The sequence below is a fragment of the Bos grunniens genome, chromosome 7, assembly GCF_055505025.1.
Source record: "Bos grunniens cultivar Pamir isolate PY7600 chromosome 7, Bosgru_T2T1.0, whole genome shotgun sequence".
Taxonomy (NCBI): Eukaryota; Metazoa; Chordata; class Mammalia; order Artiodactyla; family Bovidae; genus Bos; species Bos grunniens.
The window spans coordinates 59021152-59046216 of record NC_141171.1 but is presented as its reverse complement, the minus strand read 5'-3'; the positions used below and the strand labels follow the sequence as shown (position 1 = coordinate 59046216).

The 25065-nt window shown below is 41.8% G+C and overlaps 1 protein-coding gene across 2 annotated transcripts; it reads right to left on the bottom strand.

The window, feature by feature from the left end:
* Positions 1 to 512: 512 nt before the first annotated feature.
* Positions 513 to 24119, bottom strand: SCGB3A2 (secretoglobin family 3A member 2). 2 transcript variants are annotated; one of them, XM_086413702.1, is made up of 3 exons: positions 23249 to 24119; positions 1036 to 1217; positions 513 to 658 (listed from the first exon to the last, which is right to left on the bottom strand). In XM_086413702.1, exons 1-3 carry the CDS (start codon positions 23328 to 23330, stop codon positions 635 to 637), a joined length of 288 nt encoding a protein of 95 aa, XP_086269828.1. In that variant the 5' UTR covers positions 23331 to 24119; the 3' UTR covers positions 513 to 634. The 2 variants fall into 2 exon arrangements, with proteins under 2 accessions (XP_086269828.1, XP_086269829.1); XM_086413703.1 differs by lacking the exon at positions 23249 to 24119 and adding an exon at positions 3901 to 4148.
* Positions 24120 to 25065: the final 946 nt, after the last annotated feature.

Genomic DNA, 25065 nt, shown 5'->3' with positions numbered 1-25065 from the left:
TTAAAAAATAAAATAAAAAAAAAGAAAAATAAATAAATAAAAATAAAAACTGTGAATCACTATATTGTATACTTGTAATTTATAATATTGTGCAGCAACTATACTTCAACAAAAATCTTTTAAAATATCTTTAGAAGTAGGGGAATAAGAACACGAGAAGTCTGAAAAATCACCAGATAATAAGAAAAAGGAAAGGGGAAGAATGACTACGCCTTACTGAAAATTCGAGTTGTCTTTACAATGTTAGGTTAGATTCTACTGTACAGCAACTAACACAACATTGTAAAGCAACTATACTCCAATAAAATTAATTTTAATAAATAAAAAATAAAGGTGAAGAATGTTGAAATGAATGTGCAAAAATAAATAAAGTACCATCTTAAAAAAAGAAAAAAGGAAATGTGAGTTGTCTTTATAACAACAGACTGTCTAGAGTTTATAATCCAAGGACAAAACTATCTAACTAGGCCCTTCTGAATAGAGTCCCCCAAACAAAAACAGGACAAACTGAAGTCTTTTCAATGCTTTATTCATTCTTTTCTGGGGCCACTACATTTTAGGATGGAAAGAGTTTCTGCAGGGGAGGGAGGGAGAGCATCATCTCCCTCCCTCCCCACTCTTGCTTTTTCTGCCATCACACCAAATATGAGAGCGCCTCCTGAAAGTCAAAAGGACAATATTAAAAATAAGAGCAGTTTACATGTCATTAGCAGACAGTCAATATCCTATTTCACCACCATTATCCTGACAAGGAAACAAAAGCTCAAGAGTGATTGAGTCCCACCCAGAATCACAGAGCTGGGAAGTAGCACACATTTTACAACCAGAACACAAATCTTTCTCGTTCAAAAATTCCTTCTAGAATTGTGGACACTGCACTTGCCCTGAGATTCCAGGACATGCTGAATGTGTGTGGGTACAGTCCACGACAGGGAAGCACAGGTTCACAAATGAGAACAGGTCGGGTGGGAGTGGGCTGGACAGGGTGGGTAAACCCTGACCTTTGACCAAGTTAGCCCCACAGGCTGTAGTTACCAGTAGTTTCTTCACGGCCTCGGAAGCCTCTGGTGTCAGCTCATTGACACACTTCCTCAGCCCTTCCACAAGGTGCTCAACGGAAATGCCCAGAGTATTCAGAAGAAGCTTCAGTGGGTCCAGGAGTGGGAGAGCATCCAGAGGCACGGGACGAGGCAAACTGTTGATGAGGAAGGCGGTAGCTGCAGAGCAGAAGAAATCCCAAGTGAGAGCTCACCGCCCTCCATTCTATCGGTGGCTCCATCTTGATTTCCCAAAAACTTCTGCTTCGGGACCTCTGCACCTACTGTTCTATCTCTCTAGAACTTTCCTTCACCAGATAGCTACATGTCTTTCTTCTTCACTTATTTGGTCTCTCCTCAAATGTTACATTCTCAGAGATGTATCTAAAATGGCATCACCAGTCACGCTCCTTCTTTATTTTTCTTACCACTACCTAAAATATTAAACCTTTATTTATTTATTTAACCTTCATCCTCTCATTAGAATGTACGCTCCTCGAGAATAAGGACTGAGTTTTATTCACTGCTGTACCCCATGCCTAGAACAGACCCTGGTATACAGTATGAACTCAGTAGATACCAGTGATTGACTGGACAGGGATATACTTTGCATGTGGCTGTCTCCACAGCCCACAAGTTTGAAACCAACGGAAAGATGCTATAATGACCTTCCACTTGGACACATGAATGGACCCAACTGGAGCCCAGGAAACTGCTCCCAACCAATTCAACTCAGTGCTACAAACATAACTGAGTAGGGACTCTAAGTCAGTTGGTGCAGATACACAGATGAATAAAATAAGATACTTGACTCAGAGAACCCATGCAATCTGATGGACAGTAAAGAGCTGTGTATGCCACAGTGCAGCACGTCCTATGCTAACATTATGGACAAAGCTCTATGGAAACACGGAAGAAGTGATGATTAATTCTAATATAGGAGAGTGTTACAGGAATTTTCCCAGAATAGATGTTGCCATAGTTGTGTCTTGAGTCAAATATCATGATGACAGGTAAAGAAGGGGAGCAGCATTTAGAAGAGGAAAATAATTGACCAAGACACCAAGATAATAAGATCAAAGATCATACACAGGATGGTGAGTCTTCTTCAGATTTCCACTTGGATGTGCTAAGCAGGTGAGGCTGCAACCTGAGTGAGGTCAGATTTTCAGACTTGAATGTCATATGAATGAGTCTGAGATTTTTTTTTCCCCTCAAGTGTAATAGGGAACTACCATGGCTATTCTATGGGACAACTGCATTTTATATCTTCAGCAAGATAACTTTCACATAGACAATGTTAGAGAATGGGGGAAATGCATATTATACATATTTTTACAAAATACATGTGCATGTATGTAAATACACAGATGTAGAAGCACATACATGAGAAACACATCTTCCTGCTGGCACTCCCACCCCCCGTACTGCTGGCCAACACTTCAGCCTCCTTTGCAATCCTTTTTGTTTTCTCATTCAAAAAAAAAAAAAAAAAATGGAGCTTGTACACCTATTTTCCCTTCACTTTCTACTGCCTATTTTCCCACCCAAAGTTCTCCTCCAGAAAGGGATATTTATATCCTTCCCACCCATCTTTCTGCTGCCACCTCTCCTCAGGTACCCCTAGACATTAAAGAATGACAAAATAGCCCAAATAGGTGAAGTTACAAATTAGTTCAAAAATTCACAAGTCAAAGTCACCATTGTAGCATGGGTATTACACAGTTTCTCATGATTAATCTCCCTACTTCCTACTTTCAGCACTTTGGTGAGTGTCTTCTCTGTATTTACTTATATATTTCAGAGGGGAGATCCTCAAAGCTTTCTGTTCTCCAAATGAGCAGCAGCCATTATGATGTATTCTGCAGATACACCCAAATGTATCTTCCTGTAGCTAAAATGACTCCCTCCAAAAAGAAAGGATTGGTTGCCATTCTCCTCCAAAAAGCCAGCTTCTATACCCTACCTCGGAGAAGGCAATGGCACCCCACTCCAGTACTTTTGCCTAGAAAATCCCATGGACGGAGGAGCCTGGTAGGCTGCAGTTCATGGGGTCGCTAGAGTCAGACACGACTGAGTGACTTCACTTTCACTTTTCACTTTCATGCAGAAGGAAATGGCAACCCACTCCAGTGTCCTTGCCTGGAGAATCCCAGGGACAGGGGAGCCTGGTTGGCTGCCGTCTATGGGGTTGCACAGAGTTGGACACGACTGAAGCAACTCAGCAGCATACCCTACCTAGAAATGGAACTGTTCACCCTTCACCCCTGTCACAGAGCTCTATCTGTACTTTCATTGTGTATCACAGTGGACCAGTACAATAGTGACTTCTGTAGAAGTCTTCACTCCTCTGCCAGACTATAAGAACCTTGACAGAAATATGCATGTCTGATTCAGGTCTGAATCTCCCAAAGCCTACCCAGTGCCCAACAGATTATAGCCATCTAACAAATACCTGTTGATTGTATGAACATAGAAAAGTAGCTATGTCTCAAGAGAACCAGCATGGCAATCTGATTAGAGATGAGAGCAAGGATGACTCCATATAATTTCAGAAACATGAAAGAATCAAATCTTAATTCAAAATTAAGGGAAATCAATGGTGGCCAGAGTTCAGTAATGAAGTGCATTTGTTGACCCTCAGTGGGAGCTGATTAATTTCCTTGTAGGATACACCAGGGATAACTTGTGTTGGATTAGAGCTTGGAGCTGGGAGCAGGAGGCATCTGAAGTCCCTTCTGACCTTACCAATATCTGTGGCTCTAAAACTCCCTTCACCATATGCCGCCAGGAGCCTCGGCTCACTAGTTGTGCTCCTGTTATCAAGAAAGTAGAGAGAGATCGTGTGTTCCAGGCCACTTACCAGAGTAACTGCAAATGCCGATGGTCACCAGCAGGAACACAGTGACCAGCTTCATGGCGGGTTACCTGTGATATTTACCTGGAGTTTAAAATTAAACTGGAAAACCTAAGGGGTCGGCTGAGCCAGTGGTTCCCCTTGCTGTACCAAGTGTGGCAGTGGCTTCTGCTCGCACACATATTTATATGCCAAGGACTTGGATTTCAGTCATGACCACTTGACTTGCCCCTGGGAAGAACAGCATGAAGGTCATGTTTCCTCTCTAAACAAACTGAAGGCTTTTTCCACTTTCCCTCATGTTCCCATGAGAAACAAAGCCCTAACTTAAAGTACCCTCAAGGCTCTCTAACACCACAAGCTCTTACATGAGACCCGGAGCGGGATAGGGGGCTGTGGTAAGCAAAAAGCTCTAAGAGTCCTTTCCCTGGAAGAACTCTGAAAAGAAAGTTTTGTATCAGGATTAAAAGGATTAAGGCTCTGTTGCTTTCCTCCAGTGTTCTATTTGTTTAAATTTCAGAGAAACACATTACCTGATGAATGCCCCAGTTGACAATTCTGAGGTCCCTTCAGCCCTGAAATAATATAGACTCAGCTTAATGGCATTTAGTAACCATGTTTCTTTGGAATTTACCTCTACCCACCCCAATCCTGTCACATATTTACCATGACAAGATATTTTACCACTTCTAGTGCTTCCCACCTATCTGGGGGGAACACCTAGGGTCAGGCCTTCTCTATGTTCTCATTTAGTTCAGGACCCAAAGTAAAAATGCCTTTTTAAAGACCTGGGATTCAATAGTTACTCTATAGTATTGTTCTCCTCATCTAAAATAGGACATTTAGCAGCTAACAGCAAGACAGTCCCAAAGGGGTGTGACCCTGAGGGAAAAAAAATTTTTTTACAAGATCCCATACGTATAAATAACTTGGGTCACCAAAACATGCATGTCAGAAGCCTTTTAGCAGTCCAGTCCCTTGCAATCATGCAAATGAAATACTTGTTGGCCAGGGGAGGATCCTATCTGTAAGCCCAAGCCCTAGAGCTCCTTGGCGTATCTAGTGCAAGAAAAAGAGAAAGAATGAACCTTGAAAGGGAGAAATAGAGATCAGAGTCCAGGTGGGTCCCAGTCCCAGCTCAGGGCTAGCTAGCCAAATGACGTTGCTGACCTCAGCCACCCCCTCCCCTGAGGGGATACTCAGAACCTTCTGAGGAAGATATATCAAAGCATAGTCCACTTTAGATGCCAGGCCAGGAATTGGGGCCCTGCTTGAGGGTATGGTACTATTACGAGGATTTAATATAATTATGTAGACCCAGGATGTAACTGTACCAACCCAAGATTAACACCTAATAAATGTCACCTGTTGTTCATTTCCATACATTGCTGAGTTACAATTGCCATTTCTTTTTCTGCTACTTTATAAACTACACGGAGGAGAGCATGTATTACTGCATATATGGGGTATTACACATACTCAATCCTGCCCCCTCTACTGCTTTCTCTGCCCGAGAAGGCTTCATCTATTCCTGGGGAATTATCCCAAGCCAGAACTCTCACATGGCCAAGGCTGTATGTGGTGAAGTGGTATTGTTCAACAAATAGTTATTAAGCATCTTTGTGCCCAGCACTGTCAGGAACTGAGACTGGAGCAGTTAACAAGGCAAGCTAATTTCCTGCTTTCATGGAACTGACAATGTAATGGGATAAACAAACAATCAACATGTAAACAAATAAAGACTAGTCCTAGGTGCTGTGATGAAGCTAATAGGGTGCACTGATTGTAGAGAAAAAGAGGGTTAGGGGTACAGTCAGACCTGAAAAGAGATTCAGGCTTGGCTACTCCCATGCTTCCTGTGTCCTGAGTCTGTGTATTATTCATGTCTTTTTAGTCCATATTTCTGATGCTTTGACATTCTGGGGCCTTGCTGATCTTGGAGGGACTACCATTCCCAGGGCTAACTAATTCTTAGATAGCAAATGACTCACCTGGGAATGTACTTTCCTAAGCAAACCAGCCAATCTACAGCCCACACTGCCAACCACCTCCTTGGGGAGCCCCGACACTGGGCCACTGTCTGCCTGCTTCAATTACCCCTGAGGCCCAGGCAGGTACCAAACAGCTAGGGACAGTGCCTACACCCCAGACAGAGCCCACTGAAATTATTCAAACTAGCCTGTCCTAAACCTGCTTACCCTGTCTCCCCATCCCTTCCCACAGAAACCAGAGTAAAAGCTCCTGCCCACTCCCCTACCACACCTTCCTGACAAAGCCAGAGCTTCCCATGCACCCTACTGCCCTGGGGTGTGGCATGCCCTTTTTCTGGGGATCTATCTCTGTAACAAACTATCTTTAAAATGGCAGTCATCTCCTGATCTGATGACCTGCATAAATATAAAACACATTCTTCTTTCCCAGGACTAATTTGTAAACATCTCAAAGAACTTTTTCTTGTTCGTGTTTGGATCCTAACACAAAATCTTACACACTTGATAATATTATTAGGAACTACCAATCCGTGCCAGGCCCTACACTTTGCATATGGTATCCACTTCATTCTCATAAAACCCCTGATGATAAACAGTTTTAATCCCATTTAATAAATAAGAAAGTCTGAAGCTGAAAGCAATGAATTAATTGCCAGAGTTACTTAAATATATATAATGTGGCCAGAATTTGAGCCCTTTCTTCTGATTTATATTTCTTCACCTTGAAAAACTTATGGACAGGGAGGCCTAGTGTGCTGCATTTCATGGGGTCGCAGAGAGTCAGACACGACTGAGGAACTGAACTGAACTGAACTGAACTGAATAAGCTTTTCCAGCAAGCACTTGTTAATAAATAATTCATTAGAAGAAATGAAAAGGAAACAAATGTCACAGTGTCTAAATTAATTTGGGGTGTGTTTTTTGAATGAACTTTTGTGGAGATTAAGTTCATAATTGGGAGTGGAAGTTCAGTTAGTCATTCAACAAGCATTTATTGAGCATGTTTGGCTGATGTGCTTCTGTGGTAGATTTTAGAAATACAGCATGACTCCTGCCTCTTCTTGAGTATATTAAAGGAAACTGTTAGAAGCAACTAAGTCCAACAGAATAAAAGCCATATATGACAAACCCACAGCTAACATTATTCTCAATGGTGAAAAGCTGAAAACATTCCCTCCAAGATCAGGAACAAATCTAGGATGTCCACTCTTGACAATTGTATTCAACATAGTTTTGGAAGTCCTAGCTATAGAAATCAGAGAAAAAACTAAAAGGAATTCCAATTAAAAACGAAAAAATAAAATTATCACTGCTTGCAGATGACATGATACTATACATAGAAGATCCTAAAGACACCACCAGAAAAAGTACTAGAGCTTATCAATGAGTTTGATCAAGCTGCAGGATATAAAATTAGGTTGCTTTTCTACACACTAACAACAAAAGGTCAGAAAGAGAAATTAAGGAAACAATCCCACTTACCATTTCACAGAAAAGAATAAAATACCTATGAATAAGTATACCTAAGGAGGCAAAAACAATAAGATGCTGAAGAAAGAAACTGAAGATGACACAAACAGATGGAACGATATACCGTGTCCTTTTTGTCTCTGTGAGAAGAATGATAGTTCTAAAGAAGCCAACCGAATGTAAATTCAAGACACAGATCAGAAAAATAAAAGAATCAGCCCGAGATTTTATCTCAGACTCTTCCTTCTAGGTGAAAAGAGACAGTAACTGGAAAGTCACACTGGAGACATTGAAGTAGAGTTCATTATCTTTTCTTCTGCTTGCTGTAAATCGGATGGTCAAAATGGCTTAAAGCAAAGGCCTAATAGGAAAAGGAGTACGTCAAGGCTGTATATTGTCACCCTGCTTATTTAACTTAATGCAGAGTACATGATGAGAAACGCTGGGCTGGAAGAAGCACAAGCTGGAATCAAGATTACCAAGAGAAATATCAATAACCTCAGATATGCAGATGACATACCACCCTTATGGCAGAAAGTGAAGAGGAACTAAAAAGCCTTTTGATGAAGGTGAAAGAGGAGAGTGAAAAAGTTGGCTTAAAACTCAACATTCAGAAAACAAAGATCATGGCATCTGGTCCCATCACTTCATGACAAACAGATGGGGAAACAGTGGAAACAGTGTTAGACTTTATTTTGGGGGGCTCCAAAATCACTGCAGATGGTGACTGCAGCCATGAAATTAAAAGATGCTTACTCCTCGGAAGAAAAGTTATGACCAACCTAGATACCATATTGAAAAGCAGAGACATGACTTTGCCAACAAAGGTCCGTCTAGTCAAGACTTTGGTTTTTCCAGTGGTCATGTATGGATGTGAGAGTTGGACGGTGAAGAAGGCTGAGCACCAAAGAATTGATGCTTTTGAACTGTGGTGTTGGAGAAGACTCTTGAGAGTCCCTTGGACTGCAAGGAGATCCAACCAGTCCATTCTGAAGGAGATCAGCCCTGAGATTTCTTTGGAAGGAATGATGCTAAGGCTGAAACTCCAGTACTTTGGCCACCTCATGCAAAGAGTTGACTCATTGGAAAAGACTCTGATGCTGGGAGGGATTGGGGGCAGGAGAAGAAGGGGTCGACAGAGGATGAGACGGCTGGATGGCATCACTGACTCGATGGACGTGAGTCTGAGTGAACTCCGGGAGTTGGTGATGGACAAGGAGGCCTGGAGTGCCTAATAGAATATGAGCCCATGAGGGAGAAACACAGGAAATGACCCATACTGCTAAGTCGCCTCAGTCGTGTCCAACTCTGTGGGACCCCATAGACGGCAGCCCACCAGGCTCCCCCGTCCCTGGGATTCTCCAGGCAAGAACACTGGAGTGGGTTGCCATTTCCTTCTCCAATGCATGAAAGTGAAAAGTGAAAGGGAAGTTGCTCAGTCGTGTCCGACCCTCAGCGACCCATGGACTGCAGCCTTCCAGGCTCCTCCATCCATGGGACTTTCCAGGCAAGAGTACTGGAGTGGGGTGCCATTGCCTCTCCAATGACCCATAAATCAAGACCAAATTGAAGTAAAAATCTAGGAAGCCTCAAAAATGTAAAAACTTGAATTTGTCCAAGCTGGAGTTTTCAAAGATGACTTCATGAATTCAAGTGGTTCTTAAATTCAAAGATTTGAATAAGCAGAGAAGATGAGAGCTAAAACTAGAATTTGTAATGTTTTAAGAAACTAATTAAGACAAGTAAGTAAATTAAAAAGAAGATGTGTGGGAAAAGTCTCTTCCATCTTTCTCTGCCCAGCACTGTTTGTTCACAGGCCCTGACCATAGCAGATTTCAAACAAATCTTTAGTTTATGACCAAACAGCCCATGGACTGTGTTAGATGAGTTAATGAGAAGGTATGGCTATAAAAAAACTAATTTCTGGTGGCCTGGGACTTGATTTGGCAAGACTTGATCTGTAGTGAGATATTTGGGTTCTTGAGCAGGGCTGAACTTCGTCAGAGGGGTTTATAGTGTAAGGGAAGCAGAAAGGTCTTTCAGTGAAGAGTCTGGGCTCTGATGACCCCATACTCCCAACTGATGGCCCATTCTCACATTCACAGCTAATGTCACCATCTTGTTAGAGGACCAGAATAGCATCTGCTACACCTTCCCTCCAGCAAAGATGTCAACACTCCCAGAGGCAGCTCTCCAGTGCCCAGCAGACATTCTCCATGACTAGATCATGTTCTAAATCCTACCTTTCAACTGCTCTTTATAGGGGAATGACTTTACCGTATCCCCTGGTGATCTTACAGTGATCCACACAGGTAAAGGGTTGAACCATAGCTTATCTGAGTCTTAGGGGAACACCTTGCGATCCTCCTGGAACCCGAGAGGATGGAGGGCTACAGGAGCCATCTCCCACACACCTTCATATCTCTCCTGGGTGGCTGGCATAAGACATTGCCTCCCAGGTTCTACGAGGTGTGGAACTTTCTGCCCTACCTGCCTTGGAACAAGAGCTGCAGAATAATTCAAACCAAACCTCACAGCTGTAGTCTAGAATTAGCTCCCCACAACTGGCCTTGGAGTCATCCAGTCCCTTCCGTTTCATGTTCATCCTTTATTATTATTATTTTTTAAAGATTTCTTTATTTGGCTGTGGTGAGTCTTCACTGCTCCACGAGGGCTTTCTTGTGTGGCAGTGAGCAATGGCTACTCTTTGTTGTGGTGAGCAGACTTCTCTTGCAGGGCATGGGCTCTGGGCACTTGGGCTTCAGTAGCTGTGGCACATGGGCTTAGTTGCTCCTTGGCAGGTGGAATCTTCCCCCAACCAGAGACTGAACCCACGTCTCCTGTATTGCAAGGCAGATTCTTAACCACTGGACAACCGGGGAAGCCCCCACTTTTATCCTTTTTAGTGCATGGGACAAAGATGATAGGGATCTGACACTTTGGGTCTATTCTTCTCTTTTCTGTCAATAAAGTGATAAACTGTCTAAATCTAAGAGTGATTCACTGTACCTTTAGCAACTAAATCAATCAAGCCCTCAGCCCTGCCTTCTCTTGAATATGTGAGTTAACACCCCTCCAAGAAACAGGCAGACTGCACGTTCGCCATGTGGGTGTGACTCACAGAAGAAGATGAAAAGTTCCTGGTGCACTTCGCCAAGTTACAGGTCCCCAACCAGTGCCTCTGCTATAAATCACTTCCCCCTTTCCCAGTGTTTACACTATGCCTTTTGACCAGAAGTACAGGGAGAGAGAGGCCTTTTTACTAACATGAGTGGGCTCCTGGCAAGCCTCAGACAAATGTGCATAGTTGATGTTTGCTCAACAATGTCTCGGGCTTCTTCAAATCTTCCCAGTGCTGAGACTGCTTTTTCGTCCCTTGATTGCCCTTATTCTTCATTTAGTAATTAAGAGCACAGGTCCTGGGGCCAGTTTGCCTGGATTCACATCCTAGTTCCTCCATTAGGGAAGTTACCTTATCTCTCTGTACCTCAGTTTTATCAACTTACAAAATGAGGCTAACAAAACTGACTTCTTTATAGGACTGTTATGAGCCAGAGAAGGAATAAACACACAAAATGGTTACAAGAAATACTACTGCAGGATGAGCATTCAATATACATCAGATGTTATTATTATTACCACTCTCTCCCTCTCCACTTTTTGTTTTCCAACTTTCTAACCATAACCTCAAACACAGCAGCCACCATTACCAACAAGTTCATGAACACCAACTTCTCAATTATTTAATTTTGAATATTTGGAGATTTTTATTTAAATTTTCTCTTTAAAGAATTCCGTATTTCTTTTGGCTTGCTATATAGAATAAAAGGAGGGGAATGAATAATCACTGTATCCAGGAAACAAAGAATTGAGGTTTTTTTGGCATAAGTTTTTCAATTTGAGACAACTTCATGCTTATAGAAAAGATCTGAGTAGAGTATGAAGAATGCTTTCTGGAACCATTTGAAAGTGAATTATTGATCCGATGCTCCATCACTTAAGGAATACTGGTGCATACTATGAGGATAGACATCCTCCCACTTGAATATAATTAGAAATTAATGTTGATACATTACTACCAACTGGGACTTAGACCTAATTCAAGTTTCACCAACTATCTGAATCCTATCCTTTTGTAGCAAAAATGCAGTTCAGAATCATGTATTACACTTAGTCATTATGTCTTTTTAGTCTTATTCACTCTGGAAGAGTTGCTCCATCTTGCCTTGACTTTCATGACATTTTGCAAGACCACAGCACCCCCCCCCCCACACACACACCTTTTTTTTTTTTTTTTGTAGACTATTGCTCAATTTGGCTTCATCCAACATTTCCTCATTGCCAGGTTCCGGTTATGCAAGAAGTCAGGCTGTATTGTCAGTGGATCCTATCAGTTTGGCACAGGGTTTATCCTCTACCGTGAGTATTATTCATCGTGATTCCTTGATTAAGGTGAAGTCTGCCGGACTTCTCCATTGTGCTCATTTCACTGTTTAAATAACAAATGTTCTGTGGGAATGTACACTGAAACTCTGTAAATATCCCATTTCCAAGCATACATTCAATTTACTGCTTAAATATCAGAAGCAATTCATGGTTTCCTACCTTACCAAATGGAGTATCAGCCATTACTATAACGTTATATTTGATAACCAAAATGTCTCAAATATTGCCCGTGAAAGCCCCTGCAAGCTGGTCTCTGCCTCTGGTGTGTTCCCATCTTTCTTCATGCATTTGCTTGCTTTTGCTTGCCTTGGTACTACAGGATGATCCAGTGAAAGTCACTCAGTCATGTCCGATTCTTTGCAACATCATGGACTATAGAGTCCATGGAATTCTCCAGGCCAGGATACTGGAGTGGGTAGCCATTCCCTTCTCCAGGGGATCTTCCCAACCCAAGGACAGAACCCAGGTGTCCCGCACTGCAGGTAGATTCCTTACCAGCTGAGCCAAAAGAGAACCCCAAGAATACTGGAGTGGGTAACCTATCCCTTCTCCAGCGGATTTTCCTGACCTACGAATCGAACCTGGGTCCACCTGCATTGCAGATGGACTCTACCAGCTGAACTACCAGGGAATCCCAAGATGATCCAGGCTCATCTTCAATTTTCTCTGCCCCAACCCTGGAATAAACCTTTCTCCAAAAAGTGACCTAGTTCTTTTTAGAAGAAAGGTATTAAAATATTGTGGAATCGTCCTGGGACTAGGTTACTCATGTCAATCAGGATATCCTGCATCAAGGTCCTCCCAGTGGACAGAACCAGAGAATATATGTATACACATGTAGATATACTTAAATGACCTCTTCTCTCTGCAAGGGCTTTGACTGTCTTGCTATTCAGCACCCTCTCAGTGGATGTTCTTCTTACTCGGGCCATGACTCTCCATGCCATGAAGAGTCATGCCATGCATGCCAGGCATGCCATGGCTCTCTCTTAACTTCTCTTAGTTAAATCAGTCCTTCAGTGGAAAAAATTGCTTTGTTCTTATCCTATGTTTGTGCCTCAGTTTGCCAGCTTTGACAGCTTACACTGATGGTGAAACAGAAAAAACAGTTGACTGGGGTCAGAGAATCTTTAATCAATTTCTTTCATTTAATTCCCATAGGAAATCATTTCACCTTTCTGAATATCAGCTCATTCACCTGTAAAGGAAAATCAAATATTAAGCATATATGGTTACGTGGATTAATTGAAATGGTGTATATTCAGGCTCTTGGTTTACAGGTAGGTATCACAATAATGAAAATGAAGGTTATCATTCCATCACATCTAGAAAAAAATTTAGGACTCATTCCTTTATTGACAAAGGAGGGGACTGAGAAATAAGACCAAACTAATTTCAATGATCCTTTTTTTTTTTAACATCAATATGAGCAAAAAGTGTTTTAATCTCAAAAATCATTTCAAACTCCACAGGCTCTGATAATACAGCTATAAAAATATACCGGAATGAGGACTTCCTTGGTGATACAGTAGATAAGAATCCACCAGACAACGCAGGGGACACAGGTTCGTTCCCTGGTCCGGGAAGATTCCACATGCCGTGGAGCAACTCATTCACCACAACTGCTGAGCCTGTGCTCTAGAGCCCAGGAGCCACAACTACTGGGAGCCCCTGTGCAGCAACTACTGAAGTCTCTGCACCCTAGAACCAGCAAAGTACTGAGCCCACGTGCTGCAGCTACTGAAGTCCATGCACCTAGGACCGTGCTCCACAAGAGAAGTCACCACAGTGAGAAGCCGTGCACTGCACGAGAGGGCAGACCCCACTCTCCTCAGCTAGAGGAAGTCTGCATGCAACAACAAGGACCTAGTGCAACCAAAAATAAATGAATATAATGAAACAGTGAGTACATGTCGAAAACAAATGAATTTAATCTTAAAAAATCTACCAGAATTATAAAAATGTGGTATCAAAATCAAAGAAGAAAAAAATTTATTTCATTACTGGTTATTAGTCATAGTCAGGTTATTTCGATCTGAATCTAATACTTGGAAGCAATTTGCAACCTGAACCTATTAGTTATTTAAGGCTGCATAATAGAACGCCTTCACTTTCACTTTTCACTTTCATGCATTGGAGACGGAAATGGCAACCCACTCCAGTGTTCTTGCCTGGAGAATCCCAGGGACGGGGGAGCCTGGTGGGCTGCCGTCTATGGGGTCACACAGAGTCGGACATGACTGAAGTGACTTAGCAGCAGCAATAAATTACTCTAAAACTTAGTGGCTTGAAACAACCACAGTTTACTATTCTCATAATTCTTTGAAGTGACTGTATCCTTCTGCTGTCTGTTTACGAGGCACTGGGATGTCTGGATATACAAAATACTGGCCTTTTGTAGCTGGCTTTGGCCAGCAGCTAGCAGTGGGCTGTCTGCAAGAGGCCTTTGTTGTCCATGAGTGCCAGAAAGTGTATTCCAAGAAAATATAATTACAACTGTAGATGTCCTGATTTGTTGTTGTTTAGTCGCTAAGTCATGTCTGACTCTCTTTTGGCCCCATGGACCACAGCCCGCCAGGCTCCTCTGTCCATAGGATTTCCCAGGTGAGAATACTAGAGTGGGTTGCCATTTCCTTCCAGGAGATCTTCCTGACCCAGAGATTGAGCCCTCATCTCCTGCACTGGCAGGTGGGTTCTTTATCACAGAGCAATCAAAAATGTCATAATGGTTAGCCTCAAAATATACACAGTTTCTTTTACAACAGGGGTCTCCAACCTCCTGGATCTAATGCCTGATAATACGAGGTGGAGCTGATGTAACAACAACAAAATGTACAATAAATGCAATGCATTTGAATCATCCACAAACCATCCCCACCCCTAAGGTCCATGGAAAAATTGTCTTCCATGAAACTGGTCCATGGTACCAACTGGTCCCTGGTTCCTGGGGACCACTGTTTTAAACTACATTCTATTATTCCAGTCAAGCCATAGGACTAGTCCAGATCTGAGCAGAAAGGAAAAACACTAATTCTTGGTGGGAGGAACTGCAAAGAACCCGTATCCATATTAAATTCACAACAAATCCATATTAAGGTGGATGTCCAGGTTTTTGAAAGGTCATATGAGAGACAGTTAATGAATGTAGGAACACCAACCTGGAGATAAGACAAATCAAGGGCACCTTAAGATATTGTTCAAATACTTGGGGACCTATCGCAATGAAGGAAGAATAGACTCGGATGTAAAACAGAATTTAAGAGTTCTTTTGAAATATGATTAGAAATGACAAGATTGTACAGCTTAGTGAATCAGTATTAAAACCCAAAAATAGAGGTGAGCTAATGTCACACTTACTATATAAAGATTCTTATAATAAATAACAGGATAGATCATACCATCTTTATTACCATTTCCAATTCTATTATCATAGATTCCAATAGCTTCCTTAACCTGAATCTTAATTTAAGAAGAAAGCGCTCAAGATTGCAATAAGCCACTTTAAAGTTGGTGAAGCTCCCTCACCACCATTTCTAGGACTCTGTCACAAGCAGAAGTCTTCAACTCAGTATATGCTGATGCACAAATTATTTTTCCCTATAGGTCTCAATTTTTTTAAGGTTTTGACTATCAAATGAGTAAGGCTATAATGATTTAAAGTCAGAACAACTTAATGCCCAATACCAATTTAAACACTTAAAATATTTCTTTTTCGAAATATTTAGAATAGCTCACAATGCCTCACCAATACTTAAAAGAATAACACTATCACAGGTCCTGAGATCTGGGGCTTTCAGGTTGACGAGCTGAATTAGATTATGTCTGATATGCCTCCCTGCTCTAGAAGCCTTTAACTGTACATTTTGTTTCTTCCAGGGAGGAATAACTCCAAACTATGGGAAACCATGAGGGTTTGTGAGATTTGATGTTGAACACAAATTAATTTTCAAAATGGTTCACAAGTGCCCCCTTGTGGCCAGTTCAGAGATGTTCTACAAAACAAAGCAAAACAACAGAAAAGAGGTTTGTGAATACATTTTTTATGCCAGAGTCTGTGCTACAGGGCAGTAATGAATTACACAATTAAAAGGATGGGGGAATTACTGTTTTTGCTTTTTCATTTTATTTTTCAAATGATAAGCTAAAAGAAACTCTAAAACATAGCAGAAGGTTTGGGAACTATTATAGTTGATTTGGGAGAGTGAGTGTTGATTTGAGCAGGCATTTATGTGCGGGAGAGTGGAAAGATGCACAGAGTGATAGCCAAGTAAAAGCAAAGAGACTAATGTCCTTGGAAGCCCTGAGAGCCTCTAGTCCTCAGAGGTTTTCTCAGCGCCTCTAAATATTTAGCAGTGTCGGGGAACACCCTTAGGATCCTTCTGTCATGCCAGAACCTGGATAAATAAACAGGCAGTCTGATAAATAGAAGCTGCATTAATATTCTGTCCTCTCAGCAGTCTCTAGTCTATGGGTCCCAAATCCACGACTTCCAAGATATTGTCATCAGCAACAGTAGAAAGTGTTTACAAAATCTAGAGCTGTTTTCTGATTCCACATATAAGGAGCTTCAAAGTTACTGCTCTGTTCTAACATATAAAAAGCTCGGAAGACTACTAAATCAACAACTACTCTGGGATCCATTAGACACATGAGGGCACAGGGTTAACTGCCCTAAGACTGGAGAGGAAGCCAGGCAATTCCAGGGAGTCACAGCTTACTGGAACAGACTCATGAGGGGAAAACACCTGGCGAGCTAGTGCTGGAGGAGGAGAAACCTGAACTATAACTGACGAAATGGTGGAAGCTCAGCACACACAATTCTGAGAGCTAAAAACAGCAGAGGGACCAGTCATGGCAGTGGGAAGGGCACAATATCTCCAGAAGCGCAACAAGATTCCCAGGGTAAGTATCAGAAAAATCTCTTAGGCTTCTGTCGGAGGAAGGAAGAAAAGGAATCAATCTGAAATATTAATACATCAGAGTATTGTTGTTCAGTCACTAAGTTGTATCTGACTCTTTGTGTCTGACCTCATGGACTGCAACACACCAGATTTCCCTGTCCTTCACCATCTCCTAGAGTGTGCCCAAACTCATGTCCATTGAGTCAGTGATGCCATCCAACCATCTCATCCTCTGTCGTTCTCTTCCCCTTTTGCCCTCAATCTTTCCCAGCATCAGGGTCTTTGCCAGTGAGTCGGTTCTTCGCGTACTTTGCCAAAGTATTGGAGCTTCAGCTTCCTTCCAATGAATATTCAGGACTGATTTCCTTTAGGATGGACTAGTTGGATCTCCGTGCTGTCCAAGGGACTCCCAAGAGTCTTCTCCAATACCACAGTTCAAAAGCATCAATTCTTTGGTGCTCAGCCTTCTTTATGGTCCAACTCTTACATCCATACATGACTACTGGAAAAACCTACCTTGGACTATACAGACGTTTGACAGCAAAGTGATATCTCAAGTTTTTAATATGCTTTCTAGATTGGTCATAGCTTTTCTTCCAAGGAGTAAGCATCTTTTAATTTCATGTCTGCAGTCTCCATCAGCCATGATTTTGGAACCCAAGAAAATAAAGTGTCACTGTTTTCATTGTTTCCCCATCTATTTGCCATGAAGTGATGGGACTGGATACCATGATCTTAGTCTTCTGAATGTTGAGTTTTAAGCCAGCTTTTTCACTCTCCTCTTTCACTTTCATCAAGAGGTTCTTTATTCTGCTTTGCTTTCTGCCACGAGGGTGGTGTCATCTGCATATCTGAAGTTATTGATATTCCTCCTGGCAATCTTGTTTCCAGCTTGTGATCATATTCCTTTAGATCTTATTCCTTTAGAACTTAGCAACATTGCTCTGAAGTATTCATACTATTTATCTATATTAAAAAGGAGGAACATAAAGCTCAGAGAGATTAAATCTTTTGTCTAAGGTATTAGATGGAAAAGTAAAAGAAGTGTGCTATCTAGGACATTTATTGAGACAATGATTTCTGATACACATGCGTTGTTGCTGAAATTAAGCTTCTATCACGTACTATGAAGAATAAGAGGAAGAAGCAACTCAATCCAGTAGGATATGCGTGGGCAGGAATTCGCCAGTAGAAAAGGGTGTGGGGGGTCATTCTAGGCAGCAAGAACAAAACAAGCAAAAACCTGGAGGTGTTAATAGACTGAATAGGCACTACAGACTGTCTCCACAACTTGAGGGGCTTAAATATCAAAAATAGAAAAGCAACAGAAGCAGTCAACAATACCAACAACATGAGGCAAAAGTCCCTAGGTTTCTCACAAGAGATTGAAAAGTGAACCTGAAAGCTGCTCAGTCGTGTCCGACTCTTTGAGACCCCATGAACTATACAGTCCATGGAATTCTCCAGGCAAGAATACTGGAGTGGGTAGCCTTTCCCTTCTCCAGGGGATCTTCCCAACCCAGGGATTGAACCCAGGCCTCCCACATTGCAGGTGGACTCTTTACCAGCTGAGCCACAAGGGAAGCCCAAGAATACTGGAGTGGGTAGCCTATCCCTTCTCCAGTGGATCGTCCCAACCCAGGAATCGAACCTGGGTCTCCTGCATTGCAGGAGGATTCTTTACCAACTGAGCTCAACCATAATTCATAAGGTTAGACATTTGTGCTATCCTTGTCCCTGCCTCCTATATGCAGCTGATGTGACCATCTTCCCTTGCGAGAACTCGGAGGGTCACTGGGGCAGAATCCAACACCGCAGGACAGCAACTTCAAGACACTTTTCTCACAATAAGGAATAGTAAGGAAGCCTTGTAATGAAATGGGGAACATACACCGCTAGGCATTAGGAGGTCTTAGTTCAAGGGTGCTATTTCCTAGTGCAGTGAGCTGCCTGACAACAGCTTCTTTAAGTTTTTGGTTTCATGTATATAAAGTGAAATCAATAACAAAACACATTTTGCCTAGTGTTTCATCTTTGGAATTGTTAAATACTGTGAATTAAAGAAAAACTCTAAATAATAAACTAAATTGGGAATATAACTATGGGCCCCCTTTATGCCGTGGAAAACATACAGAGAGAACTAAAAAACAGTGTCAAGAATGTAAATTTTCAATTAAGTAGAAGTTGGCTTAAAACTCAGTCCTGCTTTTTTAACAACAGGATATTTGACTATAAGAGTTTACTAACTTCTCTGACCTTACTTTCCTCATCTATAATAATTCTTTCTACATCACAGATTTACTATGAGAAATGAATTAAATGCAGTATATGAGCAAAGCATTGGACACATACTAGGTACATAACTTATGGTATGCAATATCATACGGACAGTAAGTAGGATAGTGGCTGTCACAGAATAAGTGTTAAAAAGTGTGGTAGAGAAGCTGAATATGAAAAAGATGAGGAGAAGGAGAAGGATTAGAAGGGGATAAAAAGGAATATCAGCAGTAGAGAAAGACACATTCTAAAGCAGGAACATGAAAATACTCTGCAGTTATTACAAGAGAGAGAGTAGAAATTTAAGCTGTGTATGTAGTTGTAGACATTAAGCCTAACTAAACTTTGGCTATTTTTATAGCAGCTTGGAGGATATGTCTGTGTGGCAACTGCTGACCATGGAGAGTTCCACACCTATGTCTGTTATGATGTTTCTTTGGAGAGTCAGGTCTGTCCTTGACATCTTTTCCATGATCACCTACTCAGTGACTTTCTTTCTAGGCTTGGCTGGCAATGGCCTTGTCATCTGGTTCACCCCAGGTCCCCATGTTTTCATAATTCAAAGTGGCAGAGATATAACTAAATCTGAAGAACTAGAACTTTGAAATGGAGCAGAGTCAGAGTCCTGTCAACATTACTGTGATGCTGGGATGGGAATTAGTGGCCCCCAGGCTGGGCAAATGAGGTGCACTGATATGTATGAGAAAGTCTTCATGAGAGTGGGAATTGAGGCCAGACCTAGAGGAATGAGCAAACCCTAGGAACATACAAGTGGGTGAGGGCAGATGGTATGACAGACAAGCAAGTAAGGCAGAAAAAAGTTCCAGCTAGACTATCTCAACAAGCCTCCACAGAAATACCTCCAGAAACTCAAGTACTAATGGGACCCTACATTTAGTCAAATTTGTGCCAGAATGCCTGAACAACTAGAATAATCATATTTGGTAATCACAACACTAGCAGAGTTGATACTAGGGGGACTCTAATATGATAATCACCTCAGGTACGAAATTTTAGGGAGCACCAAAATAATCCAGCTTCAAGATAAATAATACCTTGATGCAATAATTTGTTACAAATCAAAATTAATACAAAAAAGTCCATAATGGGGACTTCCCTGGTGGTGAAGTGGTTAAGAATTTGCCTTTCAAATAGGGGAAAGTGAAAGTGAAGTCGCTCAGTCGTGTCCAACTCTTTGCGACCCCATGGGCTGTAGCCTACCATGCTCCTCTGTCCATGGGATTTTCCAGGCAAGAGTACTGCAGTGGGTTGCCATTTCCTTCTCCAGGGGATCTTCCCGACCCAGGGATCAAACCCAGGTCTCCCGCATTGTAGGCAGATGCTTTACCATCGGCACCACCAGGGAAGTCAGAGGACACAGGTTCAATCTCTCATTGGGCAACTAAGCTTCCACATGCCACCAGGCACCTGAGCCTGGGCGCCGCCAACTGATACCTCCCATGACCCAGTGAAGACCTGTGTGCTGCAACTAAGACCCATGGCAGCCAAATAAATAAATACATATTTTTTAAAAGTCCATAATGAACAAAATACAAAATTTTAGATGAAGATGGGATCAAACTTTGCACTTGATGTTTGACCTTACTCCCTTCACCCTGGCCCTGGTTCTAAACAATAGATTAGCGTTTATTATAAAAGAAAGAGAAAAATAAGCTCATGTGACTCTATATAGTAAATAAGAGCCAAGACTAATTAATTAAAAATATTTTTCAATAAGAGTTGAAAAATAAAAATATTATAAGAGATAACCAGCATTGAAAGGCCATGTGTATTTAAAATGTAAGAGACAGAATTTTAATGGTGACAAAATACATGCTTAATAATATCTTTTGCAAAAGAATCATCGGATAAAGCCAGTGCTGTAAGCCATGACACTGCACTGTGGCAAGCGCTGTGCCAGGGACCAGAGGCAGTGGTCCTTGCTATCAGTAACTCCCCATCTGGTATGCAGATGTCCAACTTTTTGAACACAGAGGGAGAGTAATAGTGGGAATGCCGAAGGGCTAAGGACACAGGGAAGGGGGCACTAAATTCCATCTGGGGAGGCAAGAAAGGTTTCACAGAAGAGGTGTATCTAGGCAAGATATAAAAATTCCCCCCAATGTACATTGCAGCACTATTTACAATAGCCACATGGAAGCAACCTAAATGTCTATCAATAGATGAATGGGTAAAGAAGATGTGGTACATATATACAATGGAATATTATTCATCCATAAAAAGGAATTAAATTGGGTCATTTGTAGTGATGTGGGTGAACCTAGAGTCTGTCATAAAGAGTGAGGTAAGTCAAAAAGAGAAAAACAAATATCATATATTAACTCCCATATATGGAATCTAGAAAAATGATACTGATTAAACTATTTGCAGGGCAGGAATAGAGACAGAGATGGAGAGAACAGACTTGTGGACACAGTGGGGGAAGAAGAGGGGGACAGATTGAAAGAGTAGCTTGACATGTACACGCCACCATGTGCGAAATAGACAGCGAGGGGGAAGCTGTGACATAGAACAAGGAGCCCAGCTCAGTGCTCTGTGAGGCTCTAGAGGGGCGGCATGGAGTGGCAGACAGGAGGGAGGCTCAAGGAGGGGATATATGTATACTTAGAGCTGATTCACTTTGTTGTGCAGCAGAAACGAATACAACATTGTAAAGTGATTATACTCCAATAAAAAATTCCATAGAAACTAAGTTTAAAAATGGGAAGAAGATGGACTCTTTATGAGAGAATTTATGAGAGATTTGAGATTGTTACAAATACTAAGATTTCTAAAATTATAGGAGTTCAAGATTTTGGTAGAGAATAAGAGAGAAAGAGAGCTAGTCAAGGATCAGATTTGATTTTCAAAAATTCATCATGTATACATGGTTTGGATATATGAATATATGTCTTATTTATCCTTTGAGCATTTATTTTTGTAATTAAGAGGAATATAAATAAACACTTTTATTACCTTTATTTCACACCCAAATGATGATATGCATCTCTTTTTCCCTCTACTTGTAGCAATATAACCTAGAAGTTTTTTCTAAATATGCAGCATTTCTCCATTATTCTTTTTTCAGTTGTATGTATTTCCAATATGATAATACATTGATGTTTAATTATTAAGGGCCAGATTTTGAATTTTGAATGTCTTAATAGGAAATTCACATAGTTTTCCTAGAGGAAATAAGGGGCAAGGATTTAGATGTAAATGGTATGATGAGAACCATGTTTGTAGAAAATTGACTCTAGCAACAATGTGACCTGCAGCGGGGTGGGGTGAATTTGTGCTGGTGGTTAGAGAAACCATAAGAATACACAGCACTATAGGAAAAATGTTCATGATTTCTATCTTAGTATTCCTCTGAGTCAGGAATTGGATGATTTGGGAATTGTGCACTCATGAGGCAGTCTGACATAGAAAGAACTCAGGAAACAGGGCATATGCCTTTTAATCCCTACTCTGCTTCACAGTGGCTGGGTAAACTTTGCCAAGGCATTCTTTCTGAGCAGAGGGTTTTAAATGAAGTCTTCTGTGTTTGATGATCCCAAGTCTCCTTCCAGCTCTAACAGTCTACATATCTACAGTGGTACCTGCCTACCCTGACCCAGCACTCCTTCTGAATTGTTCCTTTGGGATCAAGAAGATTGGAGGTCTCTCAAAAGAGCGAGTGGTGTCTGAGAAGGCAGAGAGCCAAAAGCCACTGAAGCCTTGTGACAAGTAATTGCTGATTTCTAAGTTCCTATCAGCTTTTTTCTAGTTACTTCCTCCAAGATCAGCTGCCCTGCTCAAATCTTCCCCAGTGAGACTTGCTATTTCAGACAGCAAGGCTGACATGCCTATAGGATTTCTAGAAAAAAATTTTCCTAATTCAACAAGAGCAGCTAGGCTAGTCCCTAAACAATCACAGTTGCTCAGAATTCACCAACTACTCAAATTTCCTTGTGGCAATATATACATAACATAAAACTTATCATTTTTAAGTATATAGTTCAGTGGCATTAAGTACACATACACTGCTGGGTAAATATCATAACCATCTGCCGGGGACCAGCCCCGGCTGATCCAGGGTATTCGAAGGAGAGACGGCATAGGCGAGGATCAGGATACGATAGCTTCAATTAGATATTAATTAAAGATATAAAGAGTAATAGAATAAGGATAGCTCAGTAGGAAAATTCAGTGGAGAAAAGAGGCTGAGTAGCTTGGTTTACGCGGGAGACCAATAAAACTTCAAGACAAGAAGTTTGCACCACTTACGTAGGCCGCAGGCGTCCTTCCGTTCTCCCGAAGGAGAGGAGACACTGAGGCCTCCTCGGTCGGATCTTAGAAGCCCAGGCATAATTAGTAAGCATGGTGGGTTCCGCGCTCCAGATGGAGACTCAGCCAGAGTGAGAGAGAGAGCGACATGGGGAGACCAGTATTTCGAGAAACTGATCCCAATTCTTTATTTTCCATGGTCTACTTTTATACACTGAGATGTTATGCAAAAGTCACGCGGGGTCAGCAGTCCTGACTTTTATCAAAGTCAGGTGCTTCATACAAATGTATACAGAGGTCTTAGGGGTGTTACATCATCTTCTGGCCAGGGGGGCCTGCTGACAATTTACGACCCTCTCCTTGTGACAGTGGTCAGTCAATCAGGACACTTATTTCTCCAGGGCTGATTATTCTCAAAACAGACGCCACCCAAATAAAGTTACATTCCTACAGGGTGAGGGTGTAGTGGGTTTTAGTTAAGGAAAGAATTTACTTAGCCTAAGGTCTAACGTGATTAATATCAAAGGTTAATTCTATATATTCATTAATGTGTGTAAGGGCAGGGGATATGGAGACTTAGCAACAAACATTGGCTCAACAAATGAAAAACCCTTCACCAACACAATTTCTAATTAGCCCATTATACTTATACTAATAGTTTTCTAACTTTTCTAAGGAACCTGTTTTTAGAAGGTTTAAAGCATCTTGTGCCTCTCACGGTTGGGAGGCTGTGAGCAATCACATGTGGCTGGACGAGCCTGTCAGGCAGGCTAGAGAACCTTCAGAGGAGTTTGTAGGTTAAAACACTCTTATCACGCCCAGGAATTATTATAAACTGGAGCTCTAAGTTAACTCCTTCTCCGAAAGAGGTGGTGGGGGACAGCCCCCCGTAAAGTCAGAGATGTAGGTGAGAGCACAAAGTAGTAAAGTAGGCAGGCTCTGGTTATGGGGGTAGACGCTCGAGGAGTTCCAGGGGGACTCCTGAGGCTCGATCCCGCCTTTGCGTATGTCGAGCCTCCTTCCTCATGACCTTTGTCACGGGCGGAGTACCTCACTCTGGCCCCCAACAACCATCCATTCCAGAACTTTTTAATCTTCCCAAATTGAAACTTGTTCCCACGAAGTAATTCCCCAATTGCTCGTCCCCCGACCCAGCCCATTGCAACCACTATGCTACTTCCTGACTCTATGAATTTGACTACTCTAAGTTCAGTTCACTTTAGTGACTCAGTCATGTTCAACTCTTTGCGACCCCATGGACTGCAGCACGCCAGGCTTCCCCGTCCATCACCACCCCCGGAATTTACTCAAACTCATGTTCAACAAGTCAGTAATGCCATCCAACCATCTCATCCTCTGTCAACCCCTTCTCCTCCTGCCTTCAATCTTTCCCAGCATCAGAGTCTTTTCAAATGAGTCAGTTCTTCACATCAGGTGACCAAAGCATTGGAGTTTCACATTCAGCTTCAGTCCTTCCAATGAATATTCAGGACTGATTTCCTTTGGGATGGACTGGCTAGATCTCCTTGCAGTCCAAGGGACTCTCAAGAGTCTTCTCCAGCACCACAGTTCAAAAGCCTCAATTGTTCAGTGCTCACCTTTCTTTATAGTCCAACTCTCACATCCATGCATGACTACTGGAAAAACCATAGCTTTGACTAGATGGATCTTTGTTGGCAAAGTAATACCTCGCTTCTTAATATGCTGTCTAGGTTGATCATGGCTTTTCTTCGAAGGAGCAAGCGTCTTTTAATTTCATGGCTGCAGTCACCATCTGCAGCGATTTTGGAGCCCCCCAAAATAAAGTTTCTCACTGT

Bases quoted from the DNA above. Each gene is read 5' to 3' on its own strand.
- SCGB3A2 (XM_086413702.1), bottom strand. From the start codon at position 23,330: ATGCCTGGGCTTCTAAGATCCGACCGAGGAGGCCTCAGTGTCTCCTCT. The intron at 1,218-23,248 runs GTAAGTGGTGCA...TCTGCTCTGCAG, and splicing joins GAAGGACGCCTGCGGCCTAC to CTACCGCCTTCCTCATCAAC. The intron at 659-1,035 runs GTAACTACAGCC...TTTGACTTTCAG, and splicing joins AGGCCGTGAAGAAACTACTG to GAGGCGCTCTCATATTTGGT.